General features: G+C 36.8%; 1 protein-coding gene across 1 annotated transcript; it reads left to right on the forward strand.

Annotated features, from left to right (window-relative positions):
• The first annotated feature begins 5,337 nt into the window (after positions 1-5,337).
• Positions 5,338-20,889, forward strand: LOC121316077 (UDP-GalNAc:beta-1,3-N-acetylgalactosaminyltransferase 2-like). The gene is made up of 12 exons (XM_041250824.1): positions 5,338-5,545; positions 6,711-6,837; positions 8,554-8,654; positions 9,457-9,650; positions 9,801-9,896; positions 10,618-10,728; positions 11,559-11,637; positions 14,129-14,312; positions 14,583-14,708; positions 16,514-16,673; positions 16,955-17,011; positions 19,510-20,889. The coding sequence occupies exons 1-12, from the start codon at positions 5,437-5,439 to the stop codon at positions 19,648-19,650; spliced, it is 1,485 nt and encodes a 494-aa protein (XP_041106758.1). The 5' UTR covers positions 5,338-5,436; the 3' UTR covers positions 19,651-20,889.
• Positions 20,890-20,917: the final 28 nt, after the last annotated feature.

The following is a 20,917-nucleotide window of genomic DNA, read 5'->3' on the forward strand; positions in this document are numbered from 1 at the left end:
TGTGTGTGTGTGTGTGTGTATATATATATATATATATATATATATATATATATATATATATATATATATATATATATATATCTATATATATCGTATATCTATATCTATATGATATAGATATACTGTGTTATTTCAATCTCATGTAAATAATGCATAATACTCTTATTATGTACTGTATACAAGCATTGTTGTGCCTAATTTTTAGGTTTTGCACTATATTCTTATAGAAGCATAGTTGTTTAGACATGTGCAGGCATAAATTTAAGATGACTCTCTTTTTGCCTAAAATATTGGGCTTTGTTACTGTATTGTTGAATACTAAAATGAAGTGGAACATAATAAAGGGTCCCAAGTCTCTGTAATTTATCTATAGAATACGGACGGTGTTCTGGAGGATTAAAGAGGTCACCGACACCCTCTTACTGCTGCTGTGTACTACCTTTTGATTTGATATTTGTGTCCACATATCCCAGATAATTTATAAACTGGATAATTGCTGTATTTGCCCTTACACTGCCACAGAAAGGAACGTCAGTACATGATACAGGTGGCAATGATTGTCTAACCCTATGCCTGAAGAGCGTATTTCCTTTATATCACTCAGTGCATTCAGAGTTCTTTATTCCTCCAGTTGTAATAAAGCACATCCTCTGGTGTACACAGATGCATCCACTCAACCCAGACAGGAGCATCAGTCTGGGTTTATCCCCAGAAGTTTGAGCAACTGCAGAGAGAAGCAAGCTAGCAAACATGCATAGCCATGGAGAGAACTCAGTAAGTATATCTATAAAAATGACCTCTGTAAAAAAACATGTTGGGCACCACTATAACTCCTTTTAATTTAAGACTGGTGGAAACACCAGAAAGAAAATTGCATTTATTACATAATGGGTATTTAGGACAGTGAAATTACTTTGTTAGCAATCTATTAGGTGATAAATGACCCAGGACATTTGGATGCAAATAGCTCTCATGAAACTTACAATACATACAAGTATAGTATAGTATGCAGAAACAATCAGCAGAGAGATTATTATAAAATCAGGTTATTTGCTAACGCTTTAATACAATGGCTGTATACCTCTGGGAACCAAAGGAATTATTATAGCATGCTTGCCCAAATCCCAGTTCATTTAACTGCACTAAAGTGTCCCATGCATCTGTGTCCAAGATTTTGGACTGAAATGCTACCTGTATTATTTACCTGTTATGGTACATTCATTTAGATACTGTACTGGGATACCGTACGTAAACTGATATTCAACAGCTCATTTACATTTACGGGGTTATAGCTAATTAAACAATTCCATACATTTAGGCTGTATTTTCATTGCCATTTTGAAAAGTCATCTGGTACCATACTAGAATAAAGCTCTCAGTTTGCAAGCCTTACTTTCAGGTATTATGTTCCTGTTTCACTTCCTGGATCACCTCAGTAGCGTCCTCGGCCTATGAGGCTATGTCTGAAATGCATGCAAGTTTCCCATGTAATGGTCTTTCCCCATTTTACAGGGGTGTGGGAAGTTAAGACTTCTTAAATTAAATTAGCCATGCCAGAATCTGACCTGTATTGGGACTTGGGAAAGACACAGCTGTTGACACCCTTGCTCTTCTTAGAAATAGTGCCGTGGAATCCTCAAATTCTACAAACTTCTCATCTGAAGAATCTGGTTGTGTTTTGGTATAGTGGGAAAAGTGCCCACTTCTAAACCACAAAAACACCTTTGACAGTACAGTTAAACGGAACATGTCTTGTTAAAGTTAAAACTCAACTCTTTTATGTTTAACTGTAGTTCTGAGTACAAGGTTCATTTTTGTGATTTATAATAAGTTGTGTGTAGGGTGTTTCTTATTAAACTGAAATCATTCAAGCAGTCAAACTGTACAGAATGACATCTCCTTATACAAGAGACACCCTATAATTTGGGCAGTCTTGGTTATGGAAGCAACTCCCAAACAACTGGGTACTATCTGTCTTCTACCAAAGCCTGTCATATCCACTGTCTGCTGAAGGGAGATGAATCTTATAAATATGACAACATAATGTCAAGGATACCATTTGCACAACAAAGAAGTCGTAATGTGAGGACAGACCATTAACACAGAAAGTGTACCTTTGCAGGTGGCTATGATGAAGCACCACAAACATGTTCTGTCAGGTAGGGTACATTGAGTGGGATCTTTAGAACTAATTCTGAACAAACTGGAACAAAGAGGTGATTATTCATTTGCACATGAACATTGCATCCAAACCATACCGAACATTGTCCTGATGTTTTTACTTTCAAACACTTTATCTCTAATTAAAATGTTTTGTGGTATCCTATGATATGTACAGTTCTACTTTTTTAAAAGGGAAATCATGGTAAAGAACTGGCAAAAAAAGGTACATCTCATAAGGTAAAGCATTGTGAAAAATATGGTAAACACTGGCAAATGATGGAAAATACATGGTAAAATACAGTAAACAGAGTACACATTTATAATGACAAAGGTTTTAAAAAGTCAAAATCAATGTTTGATCAGACAATTCCTGCAAATAAATTGCACAGCAGGACCAAACTGAAACGCAGTTTCTATCGTAACAAAACGTGTGATGCCCCCGGCAATATTCTGTAAAGTCAACTTCTATCTCATATACATAGTCCAACAAAATTGCTGACAAAGTTGGCCTCTTTTAGACTTGACGTCCTTTCCCTCCCCTTTGCAGTTGCAAGTTTTACCAACTGCAACAGACACAACTGTTGTATGACTTGAATTTAGTGAGCACACCCTTACCCCTGTCAAACAGCTGCTTAAGTGGCTGACAGTCACAGGCTGAAAAAACATGAATTAATACTTTACCACTGAAAGCTCACAAGCTGGCCTCACAAATAACAAGGTTTAAAGGACTTGGTACTATTCATATTGTTCAGTAAATTCTTTAATAAAAACAACAGTTTCCAATGAGGAACATTTTTCAGATTCTATCCCGGCTCTTTCCCTGTAATTTCTTCATCAATGGATTCATGTGATAGTCACACAGTTATCACATGAATATTATTAGCCATATTGTTTTGTAGCGAGTTCCATATGCCTGTCTCAGTCTCAACACATTTGCCAGTAAAATGCAATTGCTGCGTTAGATTGCACAAATATATTAAAGACAGTAAACCTTTAAGAGCAAGCTTCAACTCTGTTCATGCCATTACTTTACCCAGATAATACCCCTCACATGTACAACCCTTCTAAACAATCTTATACACTTTTTTAGAGATTCACAGGAATCTCTTTATATAGAAAACTAAATAGATAAAAATCTATAGCAGCCTTTACGTAAACTATATACCGGTTTCCATTTAAAATCAATAATTTAGAAATATATAAATGTTTATAGTAACTTATAATAAACTGTACACTAAACTTTTTTTTTTTTTAACAAAATTCTACAGAATAATTTCCACAAGGGGAAGCAATGACATTCTTGAACTAATCAGCAATGCTTGTAGGGCAGAGAGGATCAATTGATTAAAATAGATTTTAACACACAAGAGGTATGTGTAAATTATTTTAAAAGGTCTCTTTGCAATTTAAATATATGGAAAAATATATAAATATAGTTTAAATACAACAAAATGGTTTTATGGCCAATACAAAATATACATTAAATACAGCAAAAGTGGTTGTTTTTTTGTTATGAAAACATACATTCAAAATATATGGCCATATAAAAAAAAAACAAATGTTAAGAAAATGATATTGTGTTATTGTTGATATGACCAAAATATTTGTGTACATGATAATCACAGTGTGCTGTGCCAAAACATACTGCAAGGCATTAGTCATGTTTTAGGCACCTGCACTACTTTAGTACTTTAGAACAAGAAGCCATCCAGGACAAGCTTAACCCAGGTTATTCCCCTTGTGGCAAAACACAAAACTAACAAACACCCCCTGCAGGGCACCAATCCTCCATCCACACCAGTATAACCCACTACTCGCCACCCCCTGACCACCTGAGACACCCAAGACACCCCAAAACAATGGGCCCTCTAGTTCCTTATTCACATATTGGCACTGGGGCAATCAAACAGCATTCTCCATAATTCCCCATTGAATAGAATGGGGTGCACTGCAAGTTAAACATACAAACACAGAAGACTATGTATAGCCACTGGAATTCACCAGTACAGCAATATATTACAAAGATATGGGTCTTCCGTATGGGAAGTTTTCATGTCAGGATACCTTATACAGCCTACTGTATGAGGGTGTTTTAAGATTGTATTTCTTCAATATATATTTATAGGAATCTCTTTATACAGAAAACGAAATACATTTCTAGGCAGTCTTAGAAATCTAAAGGTGTTTAGGCAGTTACAAACTATACACATTTTGTCTTTTGAAGCAAAACTAGAACTAAATTATGTATGTAAGTAAACAATATATGGATTGCGTTAAAGTTTATGCATCAGTGCCGACTGAAGCAGAATAGGCCTTGCGTGTGCAAAGAGACAAAGGCGCCTGACAACTAAATAAATAAATAAATAAATAAATAATGCTCATAACAGCATAACAGACTAAGCATGTGAAGTGGGTGGGACTGCTTAAATTCCAGTTACTAAAGTTCTGTTGAATTAACAGGAGATGGTGTTCACAATTTAACATAAATTAGTTAAACCCAACTGAAAGTAGTTATTTTCACTGGAATCCTATTCTAGCCCATTTTAGAACTAAAGATATGCATAAAAGATGTGCCCTACTACAACAGGGATGAAACAAGGCTCCCATTGCATAGCAGTTTGATCCTTTCCTAATCATGCAACCAATTTAATAAGACGCACCTGAGTCTGTTACCTATACACTGGCTAATCAAGCTTGTAGTAAAACTTGGAAGGGAATACATTGGTAAACAATATATTGTAAAGAGTGTATTCTTTTTTCTTTACTTGTCAAAAGCTTTACAATTTAGCAGACTAAAACAAAAATGACCTAACAATTGTCCTTTCCTTTTACCTGAACTAGACTGAAACCTCTCTCTCTCTCTCTCTCTCTCTCTCTCTCTCTCTCTCTCTCTCTCTCTCTCTCTCTCTATATATATATATATATATATATATATATATATATATATATATATATATATAGTGAAGTTCATATGATATTACCAGTATTATTAGTACTTAAAGTATAACATTTTAATTGTCAAATACCTTCTTGCAAAAGGGTTTTTCCAAACTCTCAATTTAGAAAGTCAACGTTTCTGGTAAAAACTACAAATCCCGTAACCCACTGCGAATCAACCCTGGTTTCTGGTTGGTGGTACGTTCCACAGCAAACGTAAAATCCAGAGGTAGGCGTGTAGGTTTCCGCATTGTTCATGTCTGCTTTATTGTAGCTGGTGATAAAGAGAATACGTTAATACGTTAAAACGTAGAAATTTCAGAAAGGAAGCTGTCCATGCCAAGCCTAGCGTTGCTGCTGTGTCCGTGTGTTGTCGCGGTAGTGGTGCACCTCTGGATGGTGATAAACAAAACCGCCTCGTTTCTGGACCTCCTGCATACAGCAGGTACAGTACAGTACTGAACTTTTTTTTTTTTATTTACCTGGATGTGGTTTTCATTTTGTTCATTCCGTAAGTAAGTTGTAATTAAAAATAGGACAAACCCCTTGGCTTCGACCTTGAACTAGATTTAAAGAAATGTGTATTATAGCTTGCTACACAGTACCGTGCTGCAGAACTGCTCGTATTTGAGTCATCAAAAGTAATAATTCTCTAAAACTGGGCAACTGTGTGAGTTTCTTAACTCTTACTTTGCTGGTGTGTAGTTAACATATTTGTGTTAACGTACTAATATTTTCGTAGGATAATGCTATATGTGTTTTCTAGTTTAAAAAAAAAAAAAAAAACACTTGTAAACACGATTTGCTACACTTTTAAATTTTACTCAAGTTTTACAGTATACTTGTAAACCCTCCTCTTTAAGAATTGAAATATTTTTTGTAAAGGAGATTCTGTATTGTCTACTGGATTCACCAACGTTGTTGACTCAAGCCCCCATAACCAAGGACTTCAATCCAAGAGATTATTAGCAATGTGAAATGTATTTTTTTATATACAGTACACTATTGACTCTGGCTTTGAAAATTACGTTTACAAATTGAGATGATGTGCTACATTTAAACCCCAAACTCTGAACAGAAGCGTCTATATAAATACATTGATGGTCAAGCTTAGAGAGTATTGACAGTCGTCAGGGTCATTTGGTGTTATCTCTATAGGTCCTGACCCTCGGTATGGGAACGTCTGATCTAGATAACCGATTGTAATACCTCTTATTTGTTTTTATGCATTTTTTTACATATGTCAAAACATACAATTGTGAACACAAATTAACCAAGGTGTGTATAACCCATGCACGTGTGCGTTATTTATATAAAAAGTTTCTATGCCTGGAAAACATTTGAGATACATAATATCTAAATTTCAGGGGCACCCCAGGGAGCATAGGTTGTACCAAAACACCAACCTCAAAAACTAAAGGCACATTCAGTTGAAGCCTTACAGAGCACTTATGTTAAAATAAAGAAGTGTAACTTTTATGGAATTTCTGAAAGTTCACAAAGATTGTATTTACAGTGTTGGATACCTGATGTTCAGCTAATTCACTTCTTCCTAGTTAAGTTTGTGTGTTGTGAAATGCAGGTTCAATAATGATTTTGTGTGGTTTTAGACCAACAGGTCCATTCTTGTGAAGTTCTAGTGGGAGTACTTTCAGCTCGTCATAACTATGATCTCAGAAATGCAATAAGGAATACCTGGCTTGGGCACCTGAAGCAGCATTCGGAGTTGCAACACCGGTTTGTAAAAATCTGAGATGTCACCTGTACATAACTGCAAAGAAAATGTTTAGCATATTGTATGTGTCATGTTAGAACTTGCTCTGCTCTCCTCATAGGAATATAGACTCTCTCATCCCGTTACAATATTTTGGAAAACAATTTCACATGATTGTGAGCTTCAAGTTGGTCATTATTGTATATACCTGGATGGTTTTATTTTAAATAGAAATTCAGATCTTTATTAATGAAACGCTCACTTGATTTTTTTCAGTTGCAAAATGGTGTCTTTTTTGTACGCCTTTTGGTATTCAAGAAGTTTTTTTTTTTTTCTTCATAATGGATACAAATCTAGACTTCAGATAAAATGAGTGGCACATTGTGACAGCCGGCTTACCAAACAGACCCGCTTGGGTTATTTTCCCTTCTAAAAATCACGATACACACACAGGTTTGAAAGAAAAATAGCGCTGATGCGCAACTTTAATAACAAAAATAAGCAAAACAACAAAGACAAAACACATACCTAACTCCTTTGGAGTACTGACTAAACATGTACTGCAAGTTCCTAACTATCACGCAGGACAGATACGCCGTTTACCTGCCAGAAAAACCCACACAAATAACAACACCAGTTTCACACAAAACGACTGGTCACACACTGTCGGGCTCCTCACTCAGCAGCCACCCTGAGCGGCCTGGCTGCCTCTCTTAAATACCCTGCACCTGGCACTAATTTACAATTACCACCAGGTGCAGGGGATAACTAAACAATAAGACAATTAAACAATTACATCATTAACCAATTAAATAATAAAAACCCTTAACCCATTCACCCAAGCATGCATTTTCACATTGTTTTTAAAGCAGGGAGGATTTTAACCCCCTCCCTGCTATCTCACACACATGAACATTTTTTATTAAACAAACTGAAACACAGTAGCTTGTGTTTAGATAGCGAATCCACAGTTGTCAGTCAGCAGCCATCGTCTCTGTGCAAAAGTGTTTGGGCTAATTCATTTTTCAGTGAGCATACATTTAAACCTGACAGGTTCAGGATATCTGTGATCATAGCGAAGATTAGGCTTGTCTTAGTACAATATTGGTTATGTGTACTGCATAGTTATAAAGTCACCTAGAATATCCACACTAACCATACTAAACAGTCAATGCAGTAAAAAATATATATATATCTATATAGTTAAATACAGTATGCACTTTTATTAAAGAATAGTCATCCTTTACTTGCAATGTACCTTTCAAAAACACAATTTATGTGCTCTTTTAAAAACTGATTATTTGTGATTACATTTCTATACAGATGCTATATGATTTGTATCGAACAAAATAAATCCTTAATTTCCCTGCTATGCACATGCATTCACTGTAAAGGTCTGTATCGATGTAGGTCTTGAATGTGTATAAACATCTATTTTTATATCATTTCATGATATCTTCTGGATGTTTCCCACACAACTTTAAAGACAACTCTGTTTGCAAATCTTTCTTTCAGATTCTCATGCACTTCTTTGGTCATTGTCCCCACCCCTTCAGGGCCTTCTTTCCTGCCATTAACCAATCAGATACTTCCCGTAAGGGCTGAAACGTTTTGCTGTGTTCCTGTAAAATATCTTAAATCTAGTATTACTTAAATACTTTGTAGAGGCCTGTAAAATAGTTTGTTAGCTTTCAGTATAACTGTGTGTGTATCTTATTCAGTTGGGTCTTGTATTGCAGCATTCTTGTGAAGTTTATTGTTGGCACATATGGCTGTGATATACCAGAGGAGGATAGGGAAGACACATATTCATGCAAGCTTCCTAATCTCACTCTTCCAGGTAAGTTGTTGCTGAGTATGAGCACTGCCCTGGTTTTGGCCAAGGTCAGGTGTCAGAGATTCATTTCTTAGGAAGGAATTGTAGCTGGTAGGCAACACAAAACATGTTTTGATACCGGCACCTCCAAGAGAGATTCAGAATGTGCACAGCTATGTGGCACTTGTGATGTATGTGCCATGCTGTAGACTAATCCAAGAATATTGGTGTTCCTCATTGAGTAAAATGATTTAAGACAAAACAGCACAGTAAAGCAGGAAGGAGTAAGCCCACATAGTTTTACAAGTTCCGATTTGGTGGGATATTTAAAAAATAAATAAAAATAAATAAACAATTTAAAAAAAAGTAATGTTATGAGAGTACACTGTTTTTATCCCTGGGGCCCTTAAAATCAGTAGCAGTCTAGTACACTAACCCTCTCCATGTGTGCAAAAGTGATTTACATTCAGTCAGCGTGTAGAGGATTTAATGAGTGCCAAAGGGTTTGACATTATTCTGCAGTGGATCTTGATCTTCAAGGTGTACCGAAGTAAAGATTACATTTAAGAGGCATCTTGCTTTTTGGATGATTATTATTATTATTTTTATTATTATTATTAATTAATTTGTTTATTTTTGGAAACCTCTGTGTTCAGAATTGTATTGCAAATCCTTGAAATTATATAATGTTGTTGGTTCGTACTAGCTTTCTTTCTAAACCAAAAGCTAAACAAATCCCAATTAAAGCACCTAATTAAAAGAACCAAGATACAGTACTCAGTGGCCATCATATTTAAGATCTGTTTTTTTTTTTTATATTTTTCAGTGATCGGGCAGGAAATTGAGGCCGTGAGTGTGCCTGACGAAAGTGCTTACATCCCCTCAGAGGCTTCTGTTGTCAGTGTTGAATTTAAAGTCCATCACACCATAGTAATCAGCCGGCTTGGGGTATTCCCAGATGAAAAGGATGTGGCTTTCAGAAGAAATGTCACTGTCAAACTTTACCAGCTGGAGCAAGAGGTCCATCCTCCAAATGCATCTTTATTCACATTTTACAATTTGCATTGTCTCTGCGCCATCTGTTTACTTTTATTTTATTTTTTTTCCACACTGTATACGATGTGATTTATTAACTGATTTTAGTTTTGGTTTGATTTCTACAATTTTTAGGAAGCTATCATTACTGCTCGGTTCAGTCCCATCAGTTTTGGAGTCAGTATCAATGGACTGTGGTACAAACCTGTGGAGCAGTTCATTTTGCCAAAGGTTAGTTCAAGATTATCATTTATTTAAGTACAGTTACAGTAGTTCTAGAGTGAGTTTGGGTTCCAATCTATTCTGAATTAGGATAGTTTTAAAAGTCACATTCTTAACAAGTGGGTCTGTTCAGTGAGTGATTTTAGGGCCTTAACACTTTTTGGTTTCTGTATGAAAAAGACCTCCCGCTTTGAGATACTGTCTTTATACTTTGTACCATCTGTATTCTGTGATTCCTGAGGTCAGGCTTGATTTGTGGGTGTTTGGTACACAGCTGTATTTTCTTTTCTTACTTGTGTTCTATTACCATTAAAAAATAAATACAAATAACTGCTGCATTGCTTTATCCTCTCAGTGATGTATACCACATGCTTTTGATAGGGTCTTTAAGTCAGTGTTCTCTGATTGTCTCAGTAAAGTTCCATTACAGGTGGTGTCAGTTTCAGTGTCACATTGTTTTAACCTCTGAACATATTTTTGATACAGACCACTTGCTGTCAGTGTCTTTACAAGCTGTATTCTATGATTCTCTCAGTATAGGTTTATTACAGGTGGGGTCCAGTCTTTTCATTGCCACTCTGGGCATATCATATACACAGATCTGTTTCACTTTTCCATGTTACTTCATGCTTACAAACAATTTGATCTGATATAAAATACCCCTTCGATTATGCTACAGGGATGCTTTCGTTTTTATTGACAAAAACTCCCATTTCTATTTTTGCTTCAGGGATTCGAAGGCACGCTTGTCTGGGAAAGCCTAGACTCTGAGGGCCTCAATACAGCAGATGTCACTGGTGTTACATTTAACAGTGGAGGTGGTGTATTGAGAATTGCCACAGTAAGTCATTTTTTCAATTAACTGTGAAGTAACCCTGTCTGTCAGTGAGATGCATTGGTGGCTGCTTCGCAAGACTCTGTACTCCTGGCATAAGTTTAACTATTTTAGACTGCTGGCTTTTGACAACCTCTTTTTATAGTTGTTTTGAACAGTCAACTCTCATTAATAAGAATTTCAAGGGACCAGATTTTTTTTAAACAAATTTCAATTGCAGCATAATGAAAATTATGATACATTTAAAAATACTGTGCATTTTATTAAAAAAAACACCTGTAAACTTTTAAAGTAAAACATTCCAACTTGAAATCTGCATATCTCATTCTGATCACTAAACCACATAAGCAAAGCATCGTTGACATCGGGGTGTTGACCAAATTGGAAATGCTGATGACCTGCATCCACAGTTAGCGCTCATAAGCCTGTATTGTTGCATTCAAGAAATGTGTTTAATCCGAGTTAGTCTAATGAGAATTGACTATTATCTCAGTCTCACAATGAAGGTGTTTTACTGTACTGTAAGTCCTGTGTTATGGTAACAGGATCCCCACATACATTTCTATGTGAAGCATATCATGAGAGATGCTTACAACCAACCTCTAACACAGGAAGTGGAAACTACGTACAGTACTCAAGTTTATAGTCAAATGAAGGGATGTGTAAGAATGTTTTTTGTATTTCATGTTACCTCCTGGAAGCTGTTGTCCGAGACCCTAAATTCTCTTTTAATGTTTAAAATGTCACTGGAGGGTAGCCCTTGCATGATACAACTAGGTTAGCTTTTTCCTCTGTTCGCTTTGTATTCGTTATTTTTTATTCTTTGTTTGTTTCAGCTTGAAGAGGGCGTCTTACCACACCGAAGTACCCAGGGCATTCCTGGACTGGCTGGAGGATTTACATACACTATATACGGTGTGCTCAATTGAGAGTTTTATATGGATATTTCTGCATGTAATGTAACATTTTCTTATATGCACATACTGGGGGTCGTGTATCAAGCGTTTGTGACGGCACTAAGGCCATAGCGCAGAGTTTACGCTAGCCTTAAAATTGACTCCTTTGTATCATGACATTTTTGGTAAGTTAAGGCCGTATTAATACTGCCAAAATGTGCTCCACTGCTCATTAGCCGTGCATCTTAAGCCTTAATTATATGCATGTGTAACCTGTAGGCGGGGCTCATTTGGAAATGAAGTCTGTGATATTAAAATGAGATTTATGAAGCAGCAGAACAGCTGCGCCAGCCCCAGAAGGGTCCACAAATAAGACTGATTTCAAATTGGACTTGTTTGGGTGCAAAGTCAGAAAGCAGATGATAGGAAAGAGCATTATGGCAGCAGTCATAGGGGCCTGGAAAATTCACAGTATTTTTTAAAGAAAGTTATGAATGACAATAAAAAATATATAATAATATCACAGAATGTCATGAAACTAATAATATATATAACTATATACTGTATATATATACAGCTCTGGAAAAAATTAAGAGACCACTGCAAAATTATCAGTTTCTCTGGTTTTACTATTTATAGGTATGTGTTTGGGTAAAATGAACATTTTTGTTTTATTCTATAAACTACTGACAACATTTCTCCCAAATTCCAAATAAAAATATTGTCATTTAGAGCATTTATTTGCAGAAAATGACAACTGGTCAAAATAACAAAAAAGATGCAGTGTTGTCAGACCTCGAATAATGCAAAGAAAATAAGTTCATATTCATTTTTAAACAACACAATACTAATGTTTTAACTTAGGAAGAGTTCAGAAATCAATATTTGGTGGAATAACCCTGATTTTCAAGCACAGCTTTCATGCATCTTGGCATCCTCTCCACCAGTCTTTCACATTGATGTTGGGTGACTTTATGCCACTCCTGGCGCAAAAAGTCAAGCAGCTTGGCTTTGTTTGATGGCTTGTGACCATCCATCTTCCTCTTGATCACATTCCAGAGGTTTTCAATGAGGTTTAGGTGTGGAGATTGGGCTGACCATGACAGGGTCTTGATCTGGTGGTCCTCCATCCACACCTTGATTGACCTGGCTGTGTGGCATGGAGCATTGTCCTGCTGGAAAAAATAATCCTCAGAGTTGGGGAACATTGTCAGAGCAGAAGGAAGCAAGTTTTCTTCCAGGACAACCTTGTACTTGGTTTGATTCATGCGCCCTTCACAAAGACAAATCTGCCCAATTCCAGCCTTGCTGAAGCACCTCCAGATGAGTCCAGTTTTCAGCTTTGCCCAACACCTGGTCGTCTAATGGTTAGACGGAGAACTGGAGAGGCCTACAAGCCACAGTGTCTCGCACCCACTGTGAAATGTGGTGGAGGATCGGTGATGATCTGGGGGTGCTTCAGCAAGGCTGGAATCGGGCAGCTTTGGCATGAATCAAGCCAAGTACAAGGAAGAAACTGTAAACCTGAAATGACAAAACCGAAGCTTTTGTGTTTTTCTTTATATATACACGCTGTACATCAGTAGTATGTAGAAGTGTCATTGTACAGTATGAGAAATTCACCAATCATGAAGCTGGTATTTGTTTGACCCCGTTGCCATAGTAACCAAATGCATGGCATTGAGCTGGACCGCGTACAGCTACTGTAGCGCTGCTTCTACTTCATAAGTGTGAAATCAGCAGGGGAGGTGAAGAGTATAGGAATGTAAAATACTGTAAGGAAAATAAAATGCATCTTTTTTATGGTAGGCAGTCAAATACTCTATTTCTGTGAAATTAGTGATATCTTGAATTTTCAGGGGCATTTCTTACGAAGAAGAGTGCAGACTGTCAGGAACAACCCAGGAACAGAGGGAGAGTACTGAGAAGGGAGAGAATTTAGGGTCTCCATTACCCTTTTTGATCTCACTGAGGATGAAATTATAGCTTGATCCTGGCTATTTCATTGTGTACAATTGTTTGTATTGGTTGTATAATAAACTTTGTTCATTATGTATATTTGGTTTTATCCATTGTATTATAATAATATAATATAAAGTCAATGCACTTAGTCAACACAGGTCATTGCCTGTACCACTCTACACCATAGCCCATTTTCAGGGTTTCAGAACATTTAAATATGCTGTCTTTCGCTGTGCCTCATTAATTTTGGGCCAGTCAATACATTCAGGATGGGGTCAAATTTGTGCCACCGCAGAAGATTACTTTACAGTCTGCCAATTTAGTGCTGCTTCGGTCGATCTTGATACATGTCCCCCATTGTGTTTGTAGGTCGTGGTGATCAAATCTGTTGTCATACTTATATTGGTATTTACAGCCACAGCAAGAATATATTTCTTACTGACATACCACACATCAAAACAAGATTTAAATAAATAAATGAAGAATGCCTAATGGTTTTTTTTTTTTTTTTTTTTTTTTTTTTTTTTAAATCTATACAAATCTTTCAGAAGCTGAATCGCTGTCCGAGTTGTTAAAAGGGCGTCCGGAGCGGATGAGAAGTCACTCTGCTGTACTGAGAGAGGAGGACGCGTTGCTGGAGGAGGAGAGCCGCACACATCAGGACATTGTTTTCGTTGATGTGATCGACACCTACAGAAACGTGCCTTCTAAACTGCTGCGCTTTTACGAGTGGTACGAGCAAATCTATAATTGATTTGAGGTGTGTCAAAGAAGTCTGATTTCTATTCCCAGGAAAGACCATTGCACTGTAGGAGTGTGAGTATGTTTAGGGTTATGGTCTCAAACTTAATTCAGATTTTAGGGTTAATAATTTGAATTCTAGATGAAAGCTATTCAACACCTTTCCAATGTGAAGTACAGCATGTGGTATCTCATCTAGTTCAATTAAACACTTTCAAATGTAAGATTTATCATTTTAACAAAACATTTTTTACCCAACAGGTCTGTTAAAAATACAGATTTTGATTTGTTGCTAAAAACTGACGATGACTGTTATATTGACATGGATGCTATGGTAAAGAAGATAGAGCACAAAGGCTTGAAAAGAAGGAATTTTTGGTGGGGAAAGTGAGTAAAAGTTGAAATGTGTTCATTCTGTTAGCAATGGCACAACAGCCCCATTTTTTTTTTTTTTTTAATATTCAAATCTGGACCAACCATGTGGCTGGTGCCTTCATCAGTGTTATTTTCAAATCCCTTTGGAATAGAACTGCGTTAAGTTTTTACAGTACACAATTGAAATGTTGTAGACATGGGAAGTCATTATAGCTAACATAATAATGTAATAGGGTCAATTGCAGCATACCAGTGGTTTAGTCCACTTCAGTTTTTCTAACTTAGGGTCTAGATCCCCAGGAATTGAACAAAATTTGAACAAAAAGGTGGAATCTACGCAATCAGTTTGCTGTAAAATAGTGTACATGTGCAGGACAATTCACACCCCCATTGTGGTCTGCGTACATGTAGTCATTTTATAGCAATATGCTATAATCCCAGCCACACTGCAGTTAATAATATGCATAATTTGTATGGGGAATTTTGAGAATAAAATATACTAAGGAATCAAAGATAAATCTTAGTGAAAAGTCATAATTTGTTCCTTAATATTTACAGATTTATAAGTTTATTGTTACAGGTTAACTGATTATAAAGGTACAAAGCTGAAACAATATTCATGTTTTTTTAAAAATAATTAATTAATAAATAAATAAATGTAACCGCACAGTGCAATATGTGAAAGCATTATAAAGTACAATGTATGAGGACGTACTGTATGGTAAACGGAGTAAGTAGAACGATAATTAAAAAAAAAAAATATCTAAATGCACAGTATTAATGTTAGAAATGGCATTTGAAAGTGTAAAATTTAAAATGGTACAAGGCTTGTAAGGTTGTATTAGAAGTTTAATTGTATTCCTGGGTGATGTACTGTAATACAGACATGAGGAATGTAAAGAACAGTTTTCACGTGTATAACCCGTATTTCATAGGTTTGCAATCCAAATATTGAGAAAAATGGGACAAATCAGAGCAAGCACACTGGCGTAGTCTCTAACTTCACAGGACTAACTAATCCACTCAACGTGGATCTTTTTTGGGACTGCAGGGTCTGGTTTAGTGAGCTGCAATCAGTACTAAACTTGACCAAGTTTAACTGATGATCCCAATGATCTAATAAACTTTTGGTGCACTGCAATTGGAATTAGCAATGGTACTAAAGTGGATCAAACTTATCCCTCTGTTGGATGCCTCAAGTGGACTAAATTTGGTACACTGGAGTTCATCCATATTTTCCACACCATGCACATCTATTCATTATATACTGTAGGTTTCGGATGATAACTGGTACTAAATTATCTTACAGAATTCTCAGTTTGCACAAGCCTTGATTTCAGTTAGTCTCACACTTCCTTCCACATTTCCCTGGAGGGTGAAATTTTCCACACCCCTTCAGAGCCCAACCAGCTGCTTCCCTTTATTGACTGGCATGCTTTGCATCCAGTTGGATTGTTTGACTCTGAAGACACTACTGAGGTGAAATGACTTAGGAAGTGCAAGTGTAACCAATTCGCTGGCAGGCAGGGCATGGAAACTGGGAACTTTCTTACACTTCGTGTAGTACCACATATGTATTAAAATGGTTACTTCTTTTTTTTTTTTTTTTTAAGGAAATGCATATTTTATTAATGTAACTTAATGTTTTTGCTACATCTAAAAATACATTTGTTTTACATAATTAATTCTGATATTGATCAGAAATCAGTGTTATTGGTGACAAGCATGCAATTAAGATTACTTGTCACGTAAACCAGTTTGTTTACAGTAAGTGACCTGCAGTAATTGTATTTATTTTTTTGTTTTTGGGTATTTAGTTTCAGGCAGAGCTGGGCAGTGGATCGGACTGGGAAGTGGCAGGAGCTAGAGTATGCAAGCCCTGCCTACCCAGCCTTTGCCTGTGGCTCAGGTTATGTTGCTTCTAAAGACCTCATACAGTGGCTGGCAAACAACAGTGAATACTTGAAGTCATACCAGGTACAGTAAGGATTGTTTTTTTTTCTTCCCTAGGTTCATGGTTTATAGGACATATGTTCATCCAACGCTTGTGTGTGTAGAAGGACATGGAGTTGTTTTTAACTTTTGAAATAAGGGCATCGTTTTGCACAAATTATTGAACCTGTCCTTATGTGGGTGTACATGGAGGCCGTTTATCTGACTAGCTGTAATTTTGAATATACATCCTTGGCAGGGGTGACTGTCAAATCTCACTGGCATTATATGTTATTAAATATAAACTTTTTGTATTCAAAATGTAGGGTGAAGATGTCAGTATGGGAATTTGGATGGCTGCTGTTGGACCTCATAAATTTCAGGTAATATTCAAGTGGATTGTGTGTGTTAAAGTGGAGGGCGGGCCTCGGCCTCGGTATATATATATATATATATATATATATATATATATATATATATATATATATATATATATATATATATATATATATATATATATATATACATCATATATACATACATACATACATACATACATACATACATACATACATACATACATACAGTACTGTGCAAAAGTTTTAGGCAGGTGTGAAAAAATGCTGTAAAGTAAGAATGCTTTAAAAAAATTGACATGTTAATAGTTTATATTTATCAATCAACAAAATGCAAAGTGAGCGAACAGAAGAAAAATCTACATCAAATCAATATTTGGTGTGACCACCCTGTGCCTTCAAAAAAGCATCAATTCTTCTAGGTACACTTGCACACAGTTTTTGAAGGAACTTGGCAGGTAGGTTGGCCCAAACATCTTGGAGAACTAACCACAGTTCTTCTGTGGATTTAGGCAGCCTCAGTTGCTTCTCTCTCTTCATGTAATCCCAGACAGACTCGATGATGTTGAGATCAGGGCTCTGTGGGGGCCATACCATCACTTCCAGGACTCCTTGTTCTTCTTTACGCTGAAGATAGTTCTTAATGACTTTCACTGTATGTTTGGGGTCGTTGTCATGCTGCAGAATAAATTTGGGGCCAATCAGATGCCTCCCTGATGGTATGGCATGATGGATAACTATTTGCCTGTACTTCTCAGCATTGAGGAGACAATTAATTCTGACCAAATCCCACTCCATTTGCAGAAATGCAGCCCCAAACTTGCAAGGAACCTCCACCATGCTTCAGTGTTGCCTGCAGACACTCATTCGTGTACCGCTCTCCAGCCCTTCGGCGAACAAACTGCCTTCTGCTACAGTCAAATATTTCAAATTTTGACTCATCGGTCCAGAGCACCTGCTGCCATTTTTCTGCACCCCAGTTCCTGTGTTTTCGTGCATAGTTGAGTCGCTTGGCCTTGTTTCCACGTCGGAGGTATGGCTTTTTGGCCGCAAGTCTTCCATGAAGGCCACTTCTGACCAGACTTTTCCGGACAGTAGATGGGTGTACCAAGGTCCCACTGTTTTCTGCCAGTTCTGAGCTGATGGCACTGCTGGACATCTTCCGATTGCGAAGGGAAGTAAGCATGATGTGTCTTTCATCTGCTGCAGTAAGTTTCCTTGGCCGACCACTGCGTCTATGGTCCTCAACGTTGCCCGTTTCTTTGTGCTTCTTCAAAAGAGCTTGGACAGCACATCTGGAAACCACTGTCTGCCTTGAAATTTCTGCCTGGGAGAGACCTTGCTGATGCAGTATAACTACCTTGTGTCTTGTTGCTGTGCTCAGTCTTGCCATGGTGTATGACTTTTGACAGTAAACTGTCTTCAGCAACCTCACCTTGTTAGCTGAGTTTGGCTGTGCCTCACCCAGTTTTATTCCTCCTACACAGCTGTTTCTGTTTCAGTTAATGATTGTGTTTCAACCTATGTATTGAATTGATGATCATTAGCACCTGTTTGGTATAATTGTTTAATCATACACCTGACTATATGCCTACAAAATCCCAGACTTTGTGCAAGTGTACCTAGAAGAATTGATGCTGTTTTGAAGGCAAAGGGTGGTCATACCAAATATTGATTTGATGTAGATTTTTCTTCTGTTCACTCACTTTGCATTTTGTTGATTGATAAATATAAACTATTAACATGTCTATTTTTTAAAGCATTCTTACTTTACAGCATTTTTTCACACCTGCCTAAAACTTTTGCACAGTACTGTATGTATGTATGTATGTATGTGTGTGTGTGTGTGTGTGTGTGTGTGTGTGTGTGTATATATATATATATATATATATATATATATATATATATATATATATATATATATAATTTTAAAATTATTTCTTTCTTAAAAAGAGCATTTTGAAATACCAGGATATCAGCCTGGGTTGCATTAGCCAGATAGGTTGTTGATTTCAGTTTCAGTTGTTTCCCTTGTGCTGTAGGTTGTGCAGCAGTGGCTTATCCCCATGGTAACCTTATTAACAAATGTCGGTGTCTTACACTGAAATAAGAAATACAAACATTAATGAATATGCACTGACTGGCCAAGAAATAAGTCATATTTCCAAATCTGAAATGTGTGTGGTCATGATGCATCTAATTTTTGTTCCAGTGTGTTTTGGATTTACACAGAATTAGTTTACTTTCATTGTTTGGGGTAAACTAAAGAACAAATATTCTACTGCCCAGTGATAGTAAATGGATAAATGAGGTACCATTGCATTTGTGGTACAGATTGCTCATAAAAATGTGTACGTATTTTAAGATAAGACAGTTTCTATTAAGAAATATATTATATTCAATAAGCAAAGTGTATGAACTGGGTCTTTTAAAACAGACAACAAACACCATCTGTTCCAATACCAGTTGTAAGGCAGTGTGTGATTTGATTATGGCTTTTTTTTTTTTTCTTTTTCCCTAATCAGGACAGTAGCTGGTTGTGTGAGAAGGAGTGCCAGGCAGACATGCTCTCCTCCCCTCAATACTCTGCAGAGGAGTTGACTGAACTGTGGAGCAGGAGAGTGTCCTGCGGGAATCCGTGTGCTTGTCAGGAAGATCGAGGCTGAGTTAGTGAGCAGGTGCTACGGCAACATGAATAAACATGTATTTAAAATCCAAAGATGAGATGCACGCTCCAGAATGGACCGGTTTGATCTGATCAAACTAGATGGGGGAGGTGTGAAGGGTAGGGCTTTAATACTTATGTTAAGTCAAACCTAGATGGATTTCAGAATGAGCCTACAAAATATAGATGGGATTCCATCAGAGTGGTAACCACAACCAGCATTTTTAGCTTTGGTGTCTGCAAATGAACAGTACATCCTGATATACACCATCAAGTAATGTTATTTTCCCCATACAAACTTGGGTATCACTTTAAAATAAGTGTCTGTTCATGATTATTTTATGTGTATTAAGGGAAATGTTATGAAGTCATGCTTGTGACTTTTGAATTCAATGGGAATTCAATTTGAAATCAGTAGGAAATCACGTTAGTTACATTGGAATTAGACTCTTATTTTAAAGTTTACCCAAACTTGTCTTGAGCCTTACTATAGAAAAGAGCTGTAGAGAAGGATCATATGCTTGTTCTCGTGGTGTAAATATTTGCTTTGTTTTTAACCAAACAACTGGGATGAAAAACCTGCAGTTTACAGGTATGCTTTGTATGGATCTGACCTTTCCTTGCAAGTAGCTGCAGTGTTTTATTTAAAACAAACTACCCAACCTACTAAGAAACGTAGCCATGATTCAAACCAACCCTTTTTATTTTTATATTGTAAACTAGTCAATTAAATACATTTAGTGAAGAGAGTAGGGGATAAATACTATTGGTATTGAGATTTTCAAGTGACTGCAGCTATGAAGAGTGAAACTGTTTTGTTGGTTATAATTTGTTCAATTTTGCATTGACTAGCTAGCCGCCCCTTTAGCTTGGTGATAAAATGGCTGATGCATTAAGAACTGTGTGTGTCCAATGGCTATCTAAAGAAACAATCATGAAATAAAAACGTTAAACAAACATATTTCATGTATTTTAACCAACAGGTGTCAATAAAATAAAGCTACACTACTATGACGTGAATGCCTTTATCTAAAACCCAGTTACTTTAAAATCAGATTAGGGTCTCCCGAGTGGTGCATCCGGTAAAGGTGCTCCGCGTGGATTGCAGGATGCGCCCTATAGCCTGGACGTCACCAGTTTAAGTCCAGGATATTCCATTGCCTCAGCTCACTGTGCACCAGCGACCCCTGTGGTCTGGCCAGACTCCTGCGGGCTTGCCTGTAAGCTGCCCAGAGCTGTGTTGTCCTCTGAGGTGGCTGCATGGTGAG

The sequence above is a fragment of the Polyodon spathula genome, chromosome 5, assembly GCF_017654505.1.
Source record: "Polyodon spathula isolate WHYD16114869_AA chromosome 5, ASM1765450v1, whole genome shotgun sequence".
In the NCBI taxonomy this organism is placed as follows: domain Eukaryota; kingdom Metazoa; phylum Chordata; class Actinopteri; order Acipenseriformes; family Polyodontidae; genus Polyodon; species Polyodon spathula.